Source organism: Tachyglossus aculeatus, chromosome 20 (assembly GCF_015852505.1).
Source record: "Tachyglossus aculeatus isolate mTacAcu1 chromosome 20, mTacAcu1.pri, whole genome shotgun sequence".
In the NCBI taxonomy this organism is placed as follows: Eukaryota; Metazoa; Chordata; class Mammalia; order Monotremata; family Tachyglossidae; genus Tachyglossus; species Tachyglossus aculeatus.
The window spans coordinates 11,834,069-11,851,651 of record NC_052085.1 but is presented as its reverse complement, the minus strand read 5'-3'; the positions used below and the strand labels follow the sequence as shown (position 1 = coordinate 11,851,651).

The window sequence follows — 17,583 nt, the reverse complement described above, 5'->3', positions numbered from 1 at the left end:
GCCTATGAATGAATGATATCCATGACACATTATGTGAAGTATTGTGCTAATCTGAATTAATAATAGATGAATATGAAGCCTGAATAATGGCGTTTCATACCTTAATAAAACATTAAACAGAACATAATTGTTTCCCGCAGAGTGTGGAACACCACCTAGGAGCATTTATAAAATAAAAATCATGCTAAAAGTTATTTACATGTAATTGTCTTATGTTCACAGCTTCCTTTTCTCTTAGTGAAAAATCACTTTATCCATTTTAAAAACATCTACAAACCCAACATATTATAGACTCATCCAAGGTGAGTTTCAGCACTTTGATGCTGTGGGAAAAAAACAACAACAAACCAAAAACTTAATTGGGAACAATTAACCTGGAAAAAACTGCTTGTAATTAGAATTTTCCAATCAAATATACATAAATGGCCTTTCCAGCTGTTTATGGATTCAATCACGGAAATATTACTGAGGGCAAATTTTCAGCAATGTACGATAAACGGCAATAATTTCAAAACAGTAACAACAGGAAAAAAATCAACTGTAATTCACAGATGTACAGATATTGTGCCTTGAACCATTTCATAGTTCTTAATATTGAATAGGAGTAAGGAAAATGAAGCTTAATGTACTCATTCATTGTTTCAAGTAGCTTAGCAGCCTAGTGAGCTAAAGGACCAAGATAATAGGAGAGGCAAGTGCCAGTATAATGGGGAGAAAATGATTTAAAGGGATCTTCTCTTTATCACACCAAATTAGCCTACTGAGAAAGGAGAAGACTTGCATGTCTGCATTTGACTTCATCTGGGGTGAAAATGGGTTTTTTTTGCTTTGTTTTTGTTTTGCTTTCTATGGTACCTGTTAAGCCCTTACTACGTGCCAGGCACTGTTCTAAATTCTGGGGTAGATACAAGATAAGCATGTTGTCCATATTCCACATGGGGCTCACAGTCTAAATCCCCATTTTACAGATGGGGTAACTGAGGCACCGAGAAGTTAAGTGACTTGCTCAAGGTCACACAGCAGACATGTAGTGGAGCCGGAATTAGAACGCACATCTTCTGACATCCTGTCCGGTGGTCTTTCCACGACCACGCTGCTTCTCTAGCCTTGTGCTTCACTGTTTCGGTTAAAAGCTTCCTACAGTTGCTGCTCAAAGGGCACAACACATACTTTTGAAAAGGAATTGACCTTTTTAAACGATGACATACCCTCAGGTTTATTTGATTAAAATCTTTCCTTAAAGCTTGCAAAGTCCTGATGTTTTCAAAACAAGAGGTGAACTACTTTGTTAAGGCAATGGCATGAACAAGTATGCACTGAACACAGTCGAGCATAGTTTTCCATCAATGGAAAGGAGTTAGGCCGAAGGTTAGGTCTGGGATAGGACATTTCTCAAGAGGGTAATAACTAATCGCAACCATGTTAATGAATAAGACACTTCTTTTGTGAGGTTGGGGGTGTGTGTTATAATCAAGGGATAATGGAAAAATGCATCTTGCCATGATGCAAGGAGAGAAGAACTAAAGAGTCATGTCTGGATCCTTCTCAAATAAAATCCATCCAATTATGTGATGTTGGCAATTCAGCCTGCTAAATTCAACTCGCCATTAGAGAAATAGGGAAGAATAAACTCTTTCAAATGCCTAAATGGTGAAAGGTGCTTCTAAAGAAACCCTGCTCAAGCCATTCAACTGAAAGTTGCCTTCATTTGACATGAATATGTGCTTTTTCCCATCATCTAAAATGTCTAGCCCAACAACCCAACCAATCTTATTACCTGTTCAGTGTTGCTTGTGTCATTGGTGATGTCATGCTTGAAGGGGCTGTCTTGAGATTGTTGCTTGCACAAGCCTTTTGCTGAATCTTTGAACATGGTGTCTTTCTCCAGCAAACTATCTTTCTTGGCAATTGGTAAGGCCATGAGACTGCTACAACAGGAGAAAAATCAATAACCTGATTAGCTATCCTTTAGTAATGGCCAGGAATCTAAATTCTTATTTTTTAATGGATTTGTGAAGCACTTGAGAGTCTGTCCACCAACTCTGTTATACTGTACTCTCCGAAGCGCTTAGTACAGTTCTCGGCATACAGTAAGCGCTTGATAAATACCATTAATTGATGGTTTGATTGAAGCAATGTTGTAGAATGCAAACCTTATTTGGCTACGATACCGTTCTTCTAAATATAGGAGAAAATCTAAGAGGGGGAACTAATAATGACTTCTTTATCATGGTCACTACTAGTTACGCGGGGTTCTTGGTAAAGTACAGGAATTGAAAATTCGATTTTATTACTTTTTGAAAAATCGTGGGAGCTTGTACGGAATAGTTAATAATAATAATAATGATGATGGCATTTATTAAGGGCTTACTGTGTGCAAAGCACTGTTCTAAGTGCTGGGGAGGTTACTAGGTGATCAGATTGTCCCACGGGGGGCTCACAGTCTAAATCCCCATTTTACAGATGAGGTAACTGAGGGACAGAGAAGTTAAGTGACTTGCCCGAAGTCACACAGCTGACAAGTGATGGAGCCGGGATTTGAACCCATGACCTCTGGACCGTGCTCTTTCCACTGAACCACACTCCTTCTCGTTCTGCTTCTTGTTCACTACTTCTTGTTTATATTTGAGTGTGATCGGTATGCAAGTCACTATACAACTTAAAAGGTGAAATTACCATGCATAATGAATCTGAGCAGTACTTTCAAGGGTGATCATAAATTAAAATTCAATGAAAGCAAAATTATTCAATTCCATTAAAAGGTACTCTTGGTGGGTTATCAAATATACATACCACATTTAAGTTTCTGTTAAGATGTAGTAGACAACAAGAAGCAATATCATAAAAAATGATATGGATTTGAGTTATCTATTGCTTAAGAAAGGATAGATTGAATTATTTACACCCAGCTCAACTCGAGACAGAAATGTATTCAATTTCTTGGTCTTTTAAATAGGCTTTGTGCCAGAAAGCATTATCCTTCAGAAAAATCTAGTTTGCCAAAGGAGAACAAAAATAATAAAACTATTTAACGTACTACTAAAGCACTTTATTAGAACAATCCACTAGGAATGTTGTTTCTGTAAGTATTATATTGACATGCACCAGTGGAGACGCATCTACATTCAACTGAGTGAAATAGATACACATGGTTGTTTTCACAGCCCACTAGTTTAACTGGAGTGATTGAATACCCAAATATATTTTTGCGCCACATATTACTCGGAAAGTAAGAAATACCCTTGAATATAAATATGATATTTATACATCGATAATATGGCAGTAAAAATCAGTAAGGCAATTCTCAGAATTTAGAGATACGAAATGTCAATCCATAACTTCTCTGGTGATGGCTATACCTCCTTTTCCAGATCACATCTAAAATAAAACCCTCGGCTTTTTATTTTCGAAAGATGGAACTTTTAGATGCACAATGGACAGGATGTGAACTAAGTAGCATGCATGGTACATTTACTTAGCAGTACTACACAATTTACTTGGCAATACTCTAACCATTTTACTCTGCTATTGCAATTACTTTACCCTTGCATGCTGAAATTGTGAATGATAGGCAGGCTAGCTCCTGGAAGTGATTGCAAACAGGCCAACCGTTATAGCCAAGAAAATCCAAATTCTGATACCTTTGCTCCTTTCACTACAATTTCCTAACAACTGACAAAAATTCAGACTTGTTCCAGCTGGACTGGAAAGCGTGGTGAGTCAACTAAGTCACAAGGCTTCAAAATTGTGTTATGGGGTGTAGGTTAGAACAGATGTCTAAGACAATGCCTGCCTCATCAAACTCAAAACGAAGTTCTTGTGATGGGATTGGTTGCTTTCAAAGGGTGTAGATAAGACTCGATCATCAGGAACGTTAGTTTTGAATATGACGAAGAGCTAAACAGATGTGTACATAAGTTTCATATATACATATGTATAGGATTCTCTCTATAAATGCATGTTTATGAGTGTGTGTATATACACACAGATACTAAATGCTCTTAAATTACTTAGTGATATTCTAAGATTAGATTCTAAAATCCACAAGTTTTTACTTCTGTTGGATGATTCTGGAAGTTCTTTACTGATGCATACATTTAAACAAATAATGTATACACATAGAAGTAGCAGGACAAGTAACAAAACAGATCCCATTCAAAAGGATGTGGTCAATAAATCCTAATAATTTCTCAATTGCACACTTTCTACTCAGCAACCCAACAAAACAACGTCAGGTAAGCCCGTTCTTCAATTATGCAGAACACAAAGAAGATCAAATTATCTGTTTCCATTGTATTGATGGGAGATCAATTCCGGCACTGAAATAATGCCTAGGGGGCATTAAATTGGGCTGCTGAAGTCACAATCACGTACAGCAATGGCCTGGGGGTCAGAAGTGTGTGATTTCTAATCCCAGCTCCGCCACTTGTCAGCTGTGTGACCTTGGGCATGTCAGTTCGCTTCTCTGTGCCTCAGTTCCCTCATCTGTAAAATGGGGACTGAGACAGAGTCCCACGTGGGACAGAGACTGTCCAACCTGATTTGCTTGCATCCGCCCCAGTTCTTAGTACAGTGCCTGGCACATAGTAGCACTTAAATATCAAAATTATTATTATTATTATTACTACAGTATGTGATCTTTCACCAAAACAAAATCTTAAACTGGACTGAAAAGAAAAAAAGAGATTCCCAACGTAGGGGATTTTTCAGTCCTTTTGGCTTCCTTTTCTCCCTTATGAACTCTGCTGGAAAGGCGTTCTCCTTTATTATGTTGGGAACATGATTTTCCTATTGATTTTCCTTGAAAATTGCTGAAGCTGTAATTATTCTTTTTGTTCCCCTCTGTCCATTCACCATTTTCATTACTGATGTCCAGACAAAGATAGGGCAGCTTCAGCTGTTATTCTGTATCAGTGACAAATGAATGCTCTTTGCTTTCTAAAGAAGGCTTAGTTGCTTCATACTAAATTTGAATTTTTTCTAACTAAAAAAACCCAGCAGATATTTGTTTTCCCATAGAGCTCCCTAAAGAATGTTCCGTGAGAAAACTTATTCCAAAACATGTACCAAAACTATTGTATAGAAAAACTGAAGAAAGTCCAATCATATGCAAAATATTAATTTATTAATGCTTCAAATACTTATTAGAAACCTAATTCATTTAGATTTGGTCAATTCAATATAAGAAAGTCAATGTTGACTTTAAACCTTTTAAAACCACATTTAATGGGAAAAGCTATTAAAGACTAATTTCAAAATGTCCCAAATAGTGTTGGCCATTAAAGAGACAATTACATTAATGTTTCAAACAAAAAGGAATCCTTCTGAATTATTATTATGATACTTCTTAAGTGCTTATTTAGTGAAAGCAGCGTGGCTCAGTGGAAAGAGCCAGGGCTTTGGAGTCAGAGGTCATGGGTTCAAATCCCAGCTCTTCCACTTGTCAGCTGTGTGACTCTGCGCAAGTCACTCCACTTCTCTATGCCTCAGTTCCCTCATCTGTAAAATGGGGATGAAGACTGTGAGCCCCCAGTGGGACAACCTGATCACCTTGTAACCTCCCCAGCACTTAGAACAGTGCTTGGCACATAGTAAGCGCTTAATAAATGTCATCATTATTATTATTATTATTATTATTATTTATTTTGTGCCAAGCACTGTTCTAAATGCTGGGGTAGCATGCTGCTGCTTCTGAAATCCTAGGCATACAGATTTTCCCTTCTGAGAAATGGCCTGCAATTGTGTCATTTCTTGGGAGAATATAACAGAGTAAGTAGACACGCTCCCTGTGTTCAAGGAGCTTACAATCTAATGGAGTAAAAGAGGGAATAGGGTAAGTCCTCATTTCTTCTTCTATTCTCCCCTCTGCGTCAACTATGCTCTTGAATGTGTACCCCTTAAGCACTTATATGTCCTTATATTCTACTATTTCCCCTATCTGTAATGTGTTTTAATGTCTGTTTTCCCCTCTAGACCATAAATTCCTTCTGGGCAGGGATCACACCTACTAACTCGGGTGTATTTTCCCCAAACACTTTGTACAGTGCTCTACTTCCCAGTGAGCACTAAATAAGTACAGTCCTCCACACCCAGTAAGCACTCAAAAAATCCCATTGATCAATGGATTAAAATTGAAAGGGAGCACTGACTTCATTCATAACCTCGAGGATGAACATACTTACAGTTTATTGGCCGGTGCATGGTGTTCATGTAGTATCTCTTCGTACGGCTCTTCTTGAACTAAAGCGGAAATGGATAAAGGTTCCTTTCTCCTTTCCTCCCACACTATTTCACCTTTCAGGAGGATTTCCTCGATATAGTCTGATGCTGCGATATCTGCATTTTGCCACACACAAAAGCGTTCAGAAAACAGGGAATGAAGAAGCCATTAAAACCAAACGTCTCATTGCACATTGGATCAAGAAGAAAAATAGTTTGGTAAAACCGGAAGTAAAATTCCTGACACGATAGAAGGCAGCAACATTCTAAACATGTGTTGTCTGTGTAAATTTACACCACTGGTGACTTAAAAACCAGCCTGTCCTCCAAGGAACCAAACTGTGATATGTTTAATTGCAAGTGAAAGGCCAAAAGATAAGAAAATAATGTTTAATGGGGGAGAGATAAATCAAATAAAAATATTTTGAATGGAAAACAAGGTTTGAAAGAGAGTAGTACTCTTTTATTATCCTTGTAATGTGAATTATACATTAATTAATGCAACTGGAAATGAATGCAACTGAGCTTGCAGAAAAAAAATCAGTGAATTTAAATGTGTAGTGTGCACTGCATTAGTACAATGCTGGCACATAGTAAGCACTTAACTACCACAATTATTATTATTATTACAGTGAGCAGAAAACACAGTGCTCTGCATACAGAAAGTGCTCAATAAACACCACTGATTGATTGCGATCTAATTTGTGGATATTCCCAGCTGTGGTAGTTAAGGATAAAACTAGAACATGGGACTTGTGTTCACTTGGTCCACATGCTCTGTATCACCCTCTCTCTCTCTCTCTCTCTGGGAAAGGCATTTACGCACGATTGCAATTTGAAAGAGATTTGAGAAAATAAAAGCTTCATGCCTGGACTGCAAAGGAAACATTTCAGTGCACATTGCAAAACGATATCCTCTCTGGCTGGCTAGAAAGCAGGATGGCAAATTGCCACGATGAGGAGAAGTACTCTGTAAATAAAACTGTTCTCTTGGGTCCTCTTAGTACAGTGGATCTTAAAAAAAAAACGGGGCCTTTTTCTTTTCGATATTTGAGAAAATCACAGAGGCCTTCATAATAATAATAACTGTAGTATTTGTTAAGCACTTACTGTGTGCCAGGAGCTGTACTAAACACTGGGGTGGATGCAAGCAAATCGGATTGGACACAGTCCCTGTCCCACATGGGATTCACAGTCTTAATCCCCATTTTACAGATGAGGTAACAGAGGCCCAGAGAAGTGAAGTGGCTTGCCCACGGATACACAGCAGACAAGTGGTGGAGCCGGGATCAGAACCCAGGGCCTTCTCATGTCAAGGCCCAGGCTCGATTCGCTAGGCCACGCGGCTTCTTCACCCAACAGGCTAGTGCATGTATGTGTGGCTGTTACAGGGTTGTTGTTCTGATGGTTCCAGTGCCACCACAATGCAGGAACACCTGAATTTTCCAACTGATGTTGCCTGGGTGCCATTGTGGGGAACTCACCTGAAGGCTTTTCTTCATTACAGTTGAGAAGATTTGGGTTTGCCTGATGCATCAGGAGGAGTTTCACAAGGTGCGTCTAGAATATTAAAAAAGGATCATTGATTTAGGAAACCTTGACATACCACAAGAAGTACACCTAACGTGGTGTTTTACTATGCTCTTTCAAGGACGAGTGATTATTCCGACTTGTACTTCCCAAGCGCTTAGTACAGTGCTCTGCACGCAGTAAGCGCTCAACAAATACGACTGAATGAATGAATTCTAGGCTTCTTCCTCTGGAAACAGTTCTCCTCCCATCAATGCCTGGAAGAAATCTATTCTTTAATTCTCATTTCTGCAGTTTTAAGCCAAAAAATTCCGAACGAATATTTACGACAGTAAGGATCACAAAAGGCTCCATTCTGGCATAGTAAGGGGGAAAATAGAGGTGAAACAACTTGAAGAAGAGTTTAACAATTCCAAGTGAGTAAATAATGATGATAATAATAATAATAATGGTGTTTGCTAAGTGCTGATCATAATAATTGTATTAGTTAAGTGCTTACTATGTGCCAAGGACTGTTCTAAGCACTGGGGTTGATACACAACAGTCAGATTGGACACAGTCTTAGATCCACACAAGGTTCACAGTCTGAGATTTCCTAAGGGAAAATAGGAATGTAATCTCCATTTCACAGATGAGGAAACCATGGCACAGAGAAACTAAATGACGTTTCTAAGGTCACACAGCCAGCAAATGGTGGAGCTGAGAATAGAAGCCCGGTCTTCTGACTTCCAGGCCGAGGCAGTTTCCATTAGGCCACAATATTATATTGTTATAATAGGCAATTAGAGAAGCAGCATGGCCTAGTGGATAGAGCATGGGCTGAGGAGTCTGCGGACCTGGGTTCTAATCCTTGCTCTGCCCCTTGTCTGCTGTGTGACCTTGGGCAAGTCACTTCACTTCCCTGGGCCTCAGTTGTCTCATCTGTAAAATGTGAATTAAGGCTGTGAGACATGGACTGTATCCAACCTGACTGTCTTGTATGTATCCTTGGGCTTAGTGCCTGGCAAACAAGTAAACACTTAACAAATACCACTAAAAAGCCAGTGATGATCACAGGATGTACCGTAATCGTCCCTTCTCCCCTCTGGCTGCAGTGAGATTTCTTACTATCATTCAAACTTGTTGCGCTGGAATTTCAACCCTGCTTTACCTTATTAACAAACAACCCAACCAGACTTTTTCCAATAGTGGCAAATCAAAATTGGACTGAAAATTACTATTTTTCTATGGTATTTGTTAAGCGCTTCCTATGTGCCTTGCACTGCACTAAGTGACGGTGATGATAAGATGATCAGGTTGGACACGGTCCATGTCCACATGGAGTTCATGATCTTAATCCCATTTTACAGATGAGGTAAACTGAGGGCCAGAGAAGGGAAGTGACTTGCCCAAGGTCACACAGCAGATAAATGGCAGAGCTGGAATTAGAACCCAAGTCCTCTGATTCCCAGGCCCAAGGGCTAAGCCATGCTGCTTCCCATTTTGAAAAATAAACTATTATTATTGGGATGGTTTGGGAAATAGTATGAATTTTGAATTTTAGTTCCAAGAGATTTTTTTTTCCAGTTCCATAACGTCATTATTTCCACTGCAGTTTCTGTCAGAAATCCTTGATGCACATCACCAAGACAAGATATTCAGGTCAGAGTTAATTTAAATAACTGTGCATCTTCTGTTCCTAAACAGGAGCTGCTTGGCTGGTTTAGTTTAAACTCATTTTTGTTTCATGCTTTTGAAGCAGGAGGTTAAAATCCCTGCTGTCAAAAGCATAAAACAAAAATGAGTTTCAACTCAACCCGATTAAATTCACCTTCAGCAAAAAGGAAATGTTATAACAAATTTCATTTCTAGGAGCCGGAATTAACCACACCATAGAAAATATATCCTGGTTTTACAGGTATTCTGATTCTGTAGAAGAAATACTACAATACTACCAAGGAAATAAATTGCACTGAACAAAAAATTCACTTCAAGCTTTGTTGATCACCCACCCACTAAGACTTTTGGGTACTTCAATCAAATCCTAAAGCACTAGCATTCAGTAAGCTACTTCATTTACATTCATTAAAATGTCTTATTTATATAGGTGAAGAGAAACGGACTTCATTGTCAGATTCGACCAACTGGTACAGTGATAGAAATTATTCAGTTAAAAGGGGAAAGTGTTCTTTTTAAAGTCTGGCTACCACTCTGACCCTTGATATCCCATTCTAGTTATATATACTTTCACTCCTAGGCTGCGTCTCTTGTGCCCAAATCCGCAGCTGGAGACAAAAAAGGACTTTCAAGATTTGGGTCTGGAGACTATTTCCCTTCCAGAGGAGAGGGGATGGGGACAATGTAGCCTGATGAAAAGGACACAGGCCTGGAAATCAGAGGACATGGGTTCTAATCCTGACTTTGCCAACTGCCTGCTGTGTTACCTTGGGCAAGGCACTCGGCTTCTCTATGCCTCAGATTCCTCATCTGTAAAATGGGGATTAAATACCCGTTCTTCCTTCAAGTTAGACTGTGAGGCCAATGTAAGTTAGCTACATGCACGTAGACTCTAGTTATTTTATGACTCCCAGTATACTTCCTTTTCTATGTTGCCAGTGGCAATAAACATCTTAGAGGTTTTTGTTATTTACAGTTCATAAAAGAGAAGTAAACCACAATGTATTTATTGTTAATGTCACTTAATTCAACTTGCACTTGTATACCACAGGCACAAGGGACTGACTCAAATTTTAGAAAGCAGGGTGTTTAGGAACCTTTTTAAAATTTATACACCTCCTCCCGCAAACACTGATAATAAATCCTTCTATACATGACAAACTATTTTATTTACAACATCATTTATATTTGGGGGCTAGTCATCTTTAACCATGTCTCTCTTGAAAGTCCCTAACAAGCTGTATTTTCTTCCTAAAATATTAGCGCTCATAAAGCAGCGTTTTCAAAAAAAAGGAACACATTTGCTCAAATAAATTGCTCAGATGTAGCTCTAAATCTCACGTGCCTGTAAATTGATAATCCAAGTAAAGGTTTTTTTTGCAAAATACTACAAAATAGAAGTTTGAAAGCTGCCCTGTTGGTTAAGTGCTTGGCAAAATCTTTCTTGCCACCTAATAAGATTTTCTAGACAATATAATTGAGGCATGATTTACAATCTTTCATTAATACCACTCTCAGAGTTACCAAATTCACTTTGTGTTTAAGAAGTAGATTATTCCTGTGTTAATGAGGCGGGCAAAGAGATTACAGGGGGACCTATGCATTATTTCTCCCTGTCTTTTTATTCCCTAAACTCAAGTGCTCAGTACAATGCTACGCACACAGTAAGCACTAAATATCATTGATTGACATATCAAAGGGGAAAGGGGATTAAAGAAAAGTGAGGGAGAAAAGCAGTAATAGGAAGATTATTCTGAGATATATTAACACATCTGAGGCATTTTGAAATTAGAAGCCAATGAGATGTAGACTTGAAATATATTGAATTCCAGGGGATTCGCATTGTTGAAGAGACCAGGAAAGAGCCATCATGGCAAAATGAAGTACCTTCATTGCTAAATCTCTGGGGATCAATTATTAGAATATATTTATTCATTTGTTCAATTGTATTTATTGAGCATTAAATTGGGCACTAAGCACTTGAGAGAGTACGATACAACAATAAACTGACGCATTCCCTGCCCGGGACGAATATATACACAGGTGCCCTTCATATTTAATGTAGACACAATTAATGGTGAAGTTCGCCCAAGAGTACGTTTATGGTTGACACAAACAGTGGAGGGCTCACAATTCTGGCCACGATGTTCTCAACAAGAAGTTGTCCCTTGTTGTGTTGCCACAATTAAGGTCCGCAGTGCCTGGTTCTGTTTTCCCTTTTGCCTCCTTGGCCCTCTCTCCTTTACTAAGCTTTAGCTCAAAGACATGGACTCAGCTATGTGAGAAGGAAGAGACTGTTGGCTCTTTCCCTGAATAAGTAATTTGGACATGCCTCCTGATTACCCAGAGCATGACGACCGCATCATAAATCACTAACATTTTCAAGCACCGTTTTACAATGTTTAGAAAGCACACTTAATGGATAACCTCAGAGGCGGGTTTTTTTTTTCCTCTCGAGGAACTAATTTAAATAGAACATATGGAAATATGCATGGAAATAGTATTTCCTAAGTAGTCTTCAAAGTGTGGCTTCTATTGCTTTTGTGCTGAAGGAACTAGGGTAGATGAATGGTAGGGCCTGGTCATTTCATTTTCACAGGCATCGGGATGAAGTGATTTCAAAACAGTCTGGATTTGCAAACAATGTGTCAGAGTAGAAAAGTCGCTTACCTGGCCGTATTTAGAAGCCACGTGGAGTGGGGTCCAGTACTGACTGTCCATCGCATTGAGATCTGCTCCGTTCTCCAGAATCAAAGTGGCTACTTCCTTGTATCCACTTGCACAGGCCATGTGTAACTGTGTTAAGAGACACCCTCATTAAGGGACATATTTTAAGTTAATGCAAAGAATAAACATTTAGCAGGACACAAAGATTTCCTGCACACATTTCTAACGGTTGTTCTTAGGTCTGTTACTTCAGTTGGTCAATCAATCAATCATATTTATTTTTTATGGTATTGGTTAGGTGCTTACTATGCATCAGACACTGTACTAAGCACTGGGGTAGATACAGATTAATTAGGTTGGAGCCCGTTTCTATTACCCCTTCTAGACTGTAAGCATTTTGTGGGCAGGGAATGTGTCCGTTTATTGGTATTTTGTACTCTTCCAAGTGCTCAGTACAGTGCTCTGCACATGGTAAGTGCTCAATATATATGACTGATTGAATGAATGAAAGGAAATGGCTTTTCAGAATTCCCAACTCTGGACTCTGGGAACAAAATGATCAAAGAATTCTTCCCCCCAATTTTCCACCTTTCTTGCTTATATCACTGATAGTTTGGGATGATAAAAGTAAGAAGAAATGTAGTTCTAAAGTCATTTCTGAACTCGGCAAATCACATGCCTCAAAATAACAATGGCCCATCTAGACAAAAGTGGCCATCTCTCAGGTTTGGCTGTGGGACACAGTACCCAGCCGAATACGGTAAGCCGCGTTTTTAGAGTGTTGACCCATTTTCATTCTACAAATGGACTCTATCGATTTAACATAAGCGTCCCAAACTTACAAGGGTAACGCCCTCATTGTTTTTCTCATTCACACTTCCTCCAGATGTTAAGAGCTGCCTGACATCTGTTAACATGGTTATTGATCTCTGGAGCTTCATCTGACGCAGTGCAGTTAAGTCCACTCCTGTAAGAAACCACAAGACTAGTTTTAATCAGCAGTAAAAACCATCGGCTCAGCCCTCGGACTCTGAACCCTAGTGAATCACTTCTGCAGTGATCACGGACTATCGATCAATCAATTGATCGTATTTGTGGAGCGCTTACTAGGTGCAGAGCAGTGTACTAAGCGCTTGGGAGAGTACAATATACTAGAGTTGGTAGATCCTTTCCCTGCCCAGCCAATTCGACAGCAGGAGCTGATCTGCCACATGAGTTCCAGCCAAAAGTACTTCCACTTCCAAGAAGGAGGGACTTGAGTGATTCTCTACGTATACAAAGCACCATAACCAAGGAGTATTTCAAAGAACAGATGCTCCTAACAGAAATCAAATTGAGTTCTTAATTGGATTCTAAGCTTAGCGTCTGTGAAGTGGAAATAGGTTCTCACGTTGGTAAAACACAGTTGTCCATCCTACAGTTTGGCTGCACAGTTTTAGCTCCGACAGATTTTCCATTTTCTCTACTCCACTCCACTACAGCTCAACCCTTTCTGTTTTTCTTCCATTGCAAAAGAAAGTTAACCATTATCTCTGAAGGACTCCAAGAACTTTCACTTACCATGCTGTACAAAATTTAAAATTGAGGTTAACGCATGAAGGTACTGGGTAGCACAGAGTAAACAACCTTCAAGATCACTGGAGAAATTTTGTTTTAAACATTTGAAGAGAAAAGCTAAAGCAGACTATGGAATTATTTGCAGAAACACATAATAATATGCTCGGACAAAGCAGAAAATAGAGGAGAGAGAAAATATAATTTTAGTTAGAAGGCTAGGCTGGTCTAAAATATGGCTTACTTGTAAAAACCTAAATTATTATTTTAGTTATGGACTGGAGAGACAGTGAATAAATTGACTGCATTATATTTTTTAGTAGGAGCAATGTTCAAAAATGAAATTCTTGTCCTCTGCTCAAAGTAGCACTTTCTCCCCAGTATAAAGCAAAGCAAGCTGGTTCTTGTTTTCTGGTGTTTAGGTTTTTTTTCCTTTTTCTTTCTTTCTCTTTCTCTCATTCTGTCTTTCTCAAGCTGTCTTTTTGATCTCTAAAAAAGTAAATGTAAAGAGTCTCTCGGCTTCTCAATTAGCAGAATGGGGCTGCTTCTTGAGGCTAGAAATTAGGAAACATTAGACCTTTGTGACATATGCAACATTCATATCGTTACAATGCTACTGTACCTTCTGCCTTTCTCACTTTATAAAAGCAGGTATAAAATTGGTTCAGAAAAATGTGTACCCATAAAATAACTCCTGTTACTTTGAGAAGCAGCGTGAACCTTCAGGGTTCACAGGGACCTAAAAGGAAAAATCTGAGGCTCGGTAGCATGTAGGAGAAATACTCCAGGATCATGGGAAATCCACGGTCTTCTAATACTAATGATAATAACTATGATGGTACTTGTTAAGCGCTTATTATGTGCCAAAGCACTGTTTAAGCACTGGCGTAGATATCAGTTAATCAGGTTGGACACAGTCCCTGTCCCACATGGGGCTCACACTCTTATCACCATTTTACAGACACGGTAACTGAAGCACACAGAAGTGTGATTTGCTCAAGGTCACATATCAGGAGTGTGGGGAATCAGGATTAGCACCCAGATCCTTCTGATTCTCAGGCCTGTGCTCTATCCACTAAGCCACGCTGCTTCTTCTGGAAAATGGTGCCCCATATCATGTTAGGCTACACGCCCGGTATAACATATGTATCACCCCATGCCTTCTCCTTGCCCTCATAGCCCTCCATCAGGCCTTAGAGCCAATGTGGAGCTGAGCCAATTCTCCAGCAGGAATTTGCCATGATTTTACAAGGAACTGATGATTTAAGATTACCAGCGACAAAGAGACCATTCTAAATAAAGTCCTGGTAAATAAGGAGTGCATCTATTCAAACATAAAGCTTCAGCCAAGGAAACAGCAACGTTAGCAAATGCTTTTCAAGGATCATTATTGGCACTGTTTTTTTACAAGGTCGGAAGAGGAGGGTTGGGGAAAAAACGTGAAATTTGTAGAGCAAAATTCTAAATGACAAAACCTATTTCATGGAAATATTGCCAGCCACCAGATTTTGATAGGCTTCCTAAAAGTGAAAATTTTTGCCTGGGGACATACCATTTCATTCCTATTAGCATGGCCTAGAGAAAAGGAAGCAGCGTGGCTCAGTGGAAAGAACCCAGGCTTTGGAGTCAGAGGTCATGGGTTCAAATCCCGGCTCCGCCACTTGTCAGCTGCGACTTTGGGCAAGTCACTTCACTTCTCTGTGCCTCAATTACGTCATCTGGAAAAATGGGGATTAAGACTGTGAGCCCCCCGTGGGACAACCTCATCACCTTGTATCCCCCCAGCGCTTAGAACAGTGCTTTGCACATAGTAAGCTCTTAACAAATACATTATTATTATTATTATTATTGTTACTCTCCCGCCAACCCCTGGCTCTGCCCCCGCCCCCAAAAAAATCAAGATCCCAGTCACTTCGGGTGACTGGGAAGAGGAAGGAGACATGTGCCTAATAACACATCTGAGAAACCATGTGGCCTGGTGGAAAGACCACAGGCCTGGATAGTAATCCTGACTCTGCCACTTCCCTGCTGTGTGACCTTAGACAAGTCACTTAATTTCTCTGTGACTTGACTTTCTCATCTGCAAAATGGGGATTCAATACTTGGTCTCCCTCTTACTGAGATGGTGAGCCCCATGTGGGACCTGACTGTCTTGTATCTACCCCAGTGCATAGTGCAGTGCTTGGCAGATAAGAAGTGCTTAAATACTACAACTTTTATTATTACTACCTGAGGCTGTTCCAGCCAGGTGAATTGGGTATTGGATAGAAGGATAAGGAGTAAAAGAATGCCTAAAAATCTAAAACTCTCCTACAAAGGACTTTGGTTAGCACACCGGAAAACATTTCTTTTCCTTCCAGTTGTAGGAGATTTGATATAACCTTAGGGACTCTTGGATTCTAATGACTCCCGTCTCCCAAAATCCTGATTCCATTCAGAATTGTCTATATTGTTTCCCTTCCAGTGAAGATCACTTTTGGTGCCTGCTAAATTGGAAGGTTCAGAATCGATCACGACTCGGGAAGTAATTGACACATCTCCTGATTTCCTCCGAGCCGCCTTCCTTTTTCTGAGTCTTCCAATTCTGGGGCGTAAGGGTAGATAAATTCAGATTGCCTTTGGATCCTTTGTAAAGTCAACGGGGATGGTTTTTAACAAGGCTGCAGGGTGCCCAGGAAATGGAGGTGTTCCTCGCATTAGTTCAACATGGAATTCTCTTACTAAACGTCTTATTCTTTCCCATCGGGGAGGAGTTACAAACACAAACCCAGACCGCCAATTACTGCTCTAAAAGACCTGTTAAATATCTGCCTATTGTTCTCCCAGGGGTTGCTGCGGCCTTATCAAATTGTCTTTGAGATCAGGCATGAGGACCGATGAGCTGTAGTGAGAACACATCCTTAGCCAAGAACATCATGCAATAATAATTATAATGATGTGGTACGGTAGGTACAAGATAATAACGTCAGACACAGTTCCTACCCCATAGTGAGGCTCACAGGGAGGGAGGACACGTACCGAATCCCCATTTTACAGCTGAGCAAACTAAGGCACAGAGGAGGAAAGCGATTTGTCCGAGGTCATGCAGCAGGCAAGGGGCCGGCCCGGGATTAGAATCCAATTTCTCCAACTCCCAGGGCTGAGATTTTAGGCCGCCCTGCTTCCCTGAATTCCACAAGAGCCACTGAGGTCGCTTGGTCCCGGAAAAAAGAGTCTGACGGGGCAAAGCTGGGGAGAATGCGGATGAGCTTCAGTTCTAGATCTGCAAGACCGAGAACCTGCCCAAGGGACCTGGCTGAAACAGTCCGTTAGCCCATCAATCAATCACAATTTAAAGATCCACTGACTCCCTTTCTCAAAGGAAAGGATGAACAACTGAAAATTAGCCCTCAAATGTACAGTCACTGTGACGAGAACAAGAATTAATGCTGAGGCCAAAGCTGGAACACCCCAAACAAGTCCAAAACCTGCAGCCAGAAATACGGTGAGTTGCATTCTGGACCACAAATAAAAGCTGGGTGTCATAAACTCGTTGTGGGCAGGGAACGTGTCTGCTAACTCTTGCATTGTCCTCTCCCAAGTGCTCAGTACAGTGCTCTGCGCATAGTCAACAGTCAATAAAAACCATTGCCTGATTGATCCGCAGGAGGGAAATGAATGTAGGCCCGGAATGTTCCCAAAGACTTACCGTTGTCATCCAGGTAGGCTAAGAGGATATAGCTGGATTCCGTCCCCTCCATGGCATAATCTAATGGGATATTTCCGTTAATGTCCTGCAGTAGGACGTTGGCTCCAGACTGGATTTGAGAATGAAAAAAGGAAAAAGTCATATGCCATTTTCAAAAGCCATCCAATACAGCAAATGTATGAGGTAATCCTCTGGGGCCCGGGAAGGGCAATAAATTCAGTGAGATACAATCCTCTAGACTAAAAGCTCGCTGTGGGTGGGGAATGTAT

General features: G+C 40.1%; 1 protein-coding gene across 2 annotated transcripts in view; it reads right to left on the bottom strand.

The window, feature by feature from the left end:
• The window catches only part of MYO16 (myosin XVI), a 212,923-nt gene that overhangs the window by 158,269 nt on the left and 37,071 nt on the right, over positions 1-17,583 (bottom strand). For both annotated transcript variants that reach the window (XM_038762138.1, XM_038762139.1), the window contains exons 5-10: positions 17,315-17,423; positions 12,915-13,039; positions 12,076-12,201; positions 7,704-7,779; positions 6,183-6,336; positions 1,778-1,928 (exon numbers count right to left, since the gene is read on the bottom strand). In XM_038762138.1, coding sequence (XP_038618066.1) covers positions 1,778-1,928; positions 6,183-6,336; positions 7,704-7,779; positions 12,076-12,201; positions 12,915-13,039; positions 17,315-17,423 — 741 coding nt within the window. The remainder of the gene's footprint in view (positions 1-1,777; positions 1,929-6,182; positions 6,337-7,703; positions 7,780-12,075; positions 12,202-12,914; positions 13,040-17,314; positions 17,424-17,583) is intronic.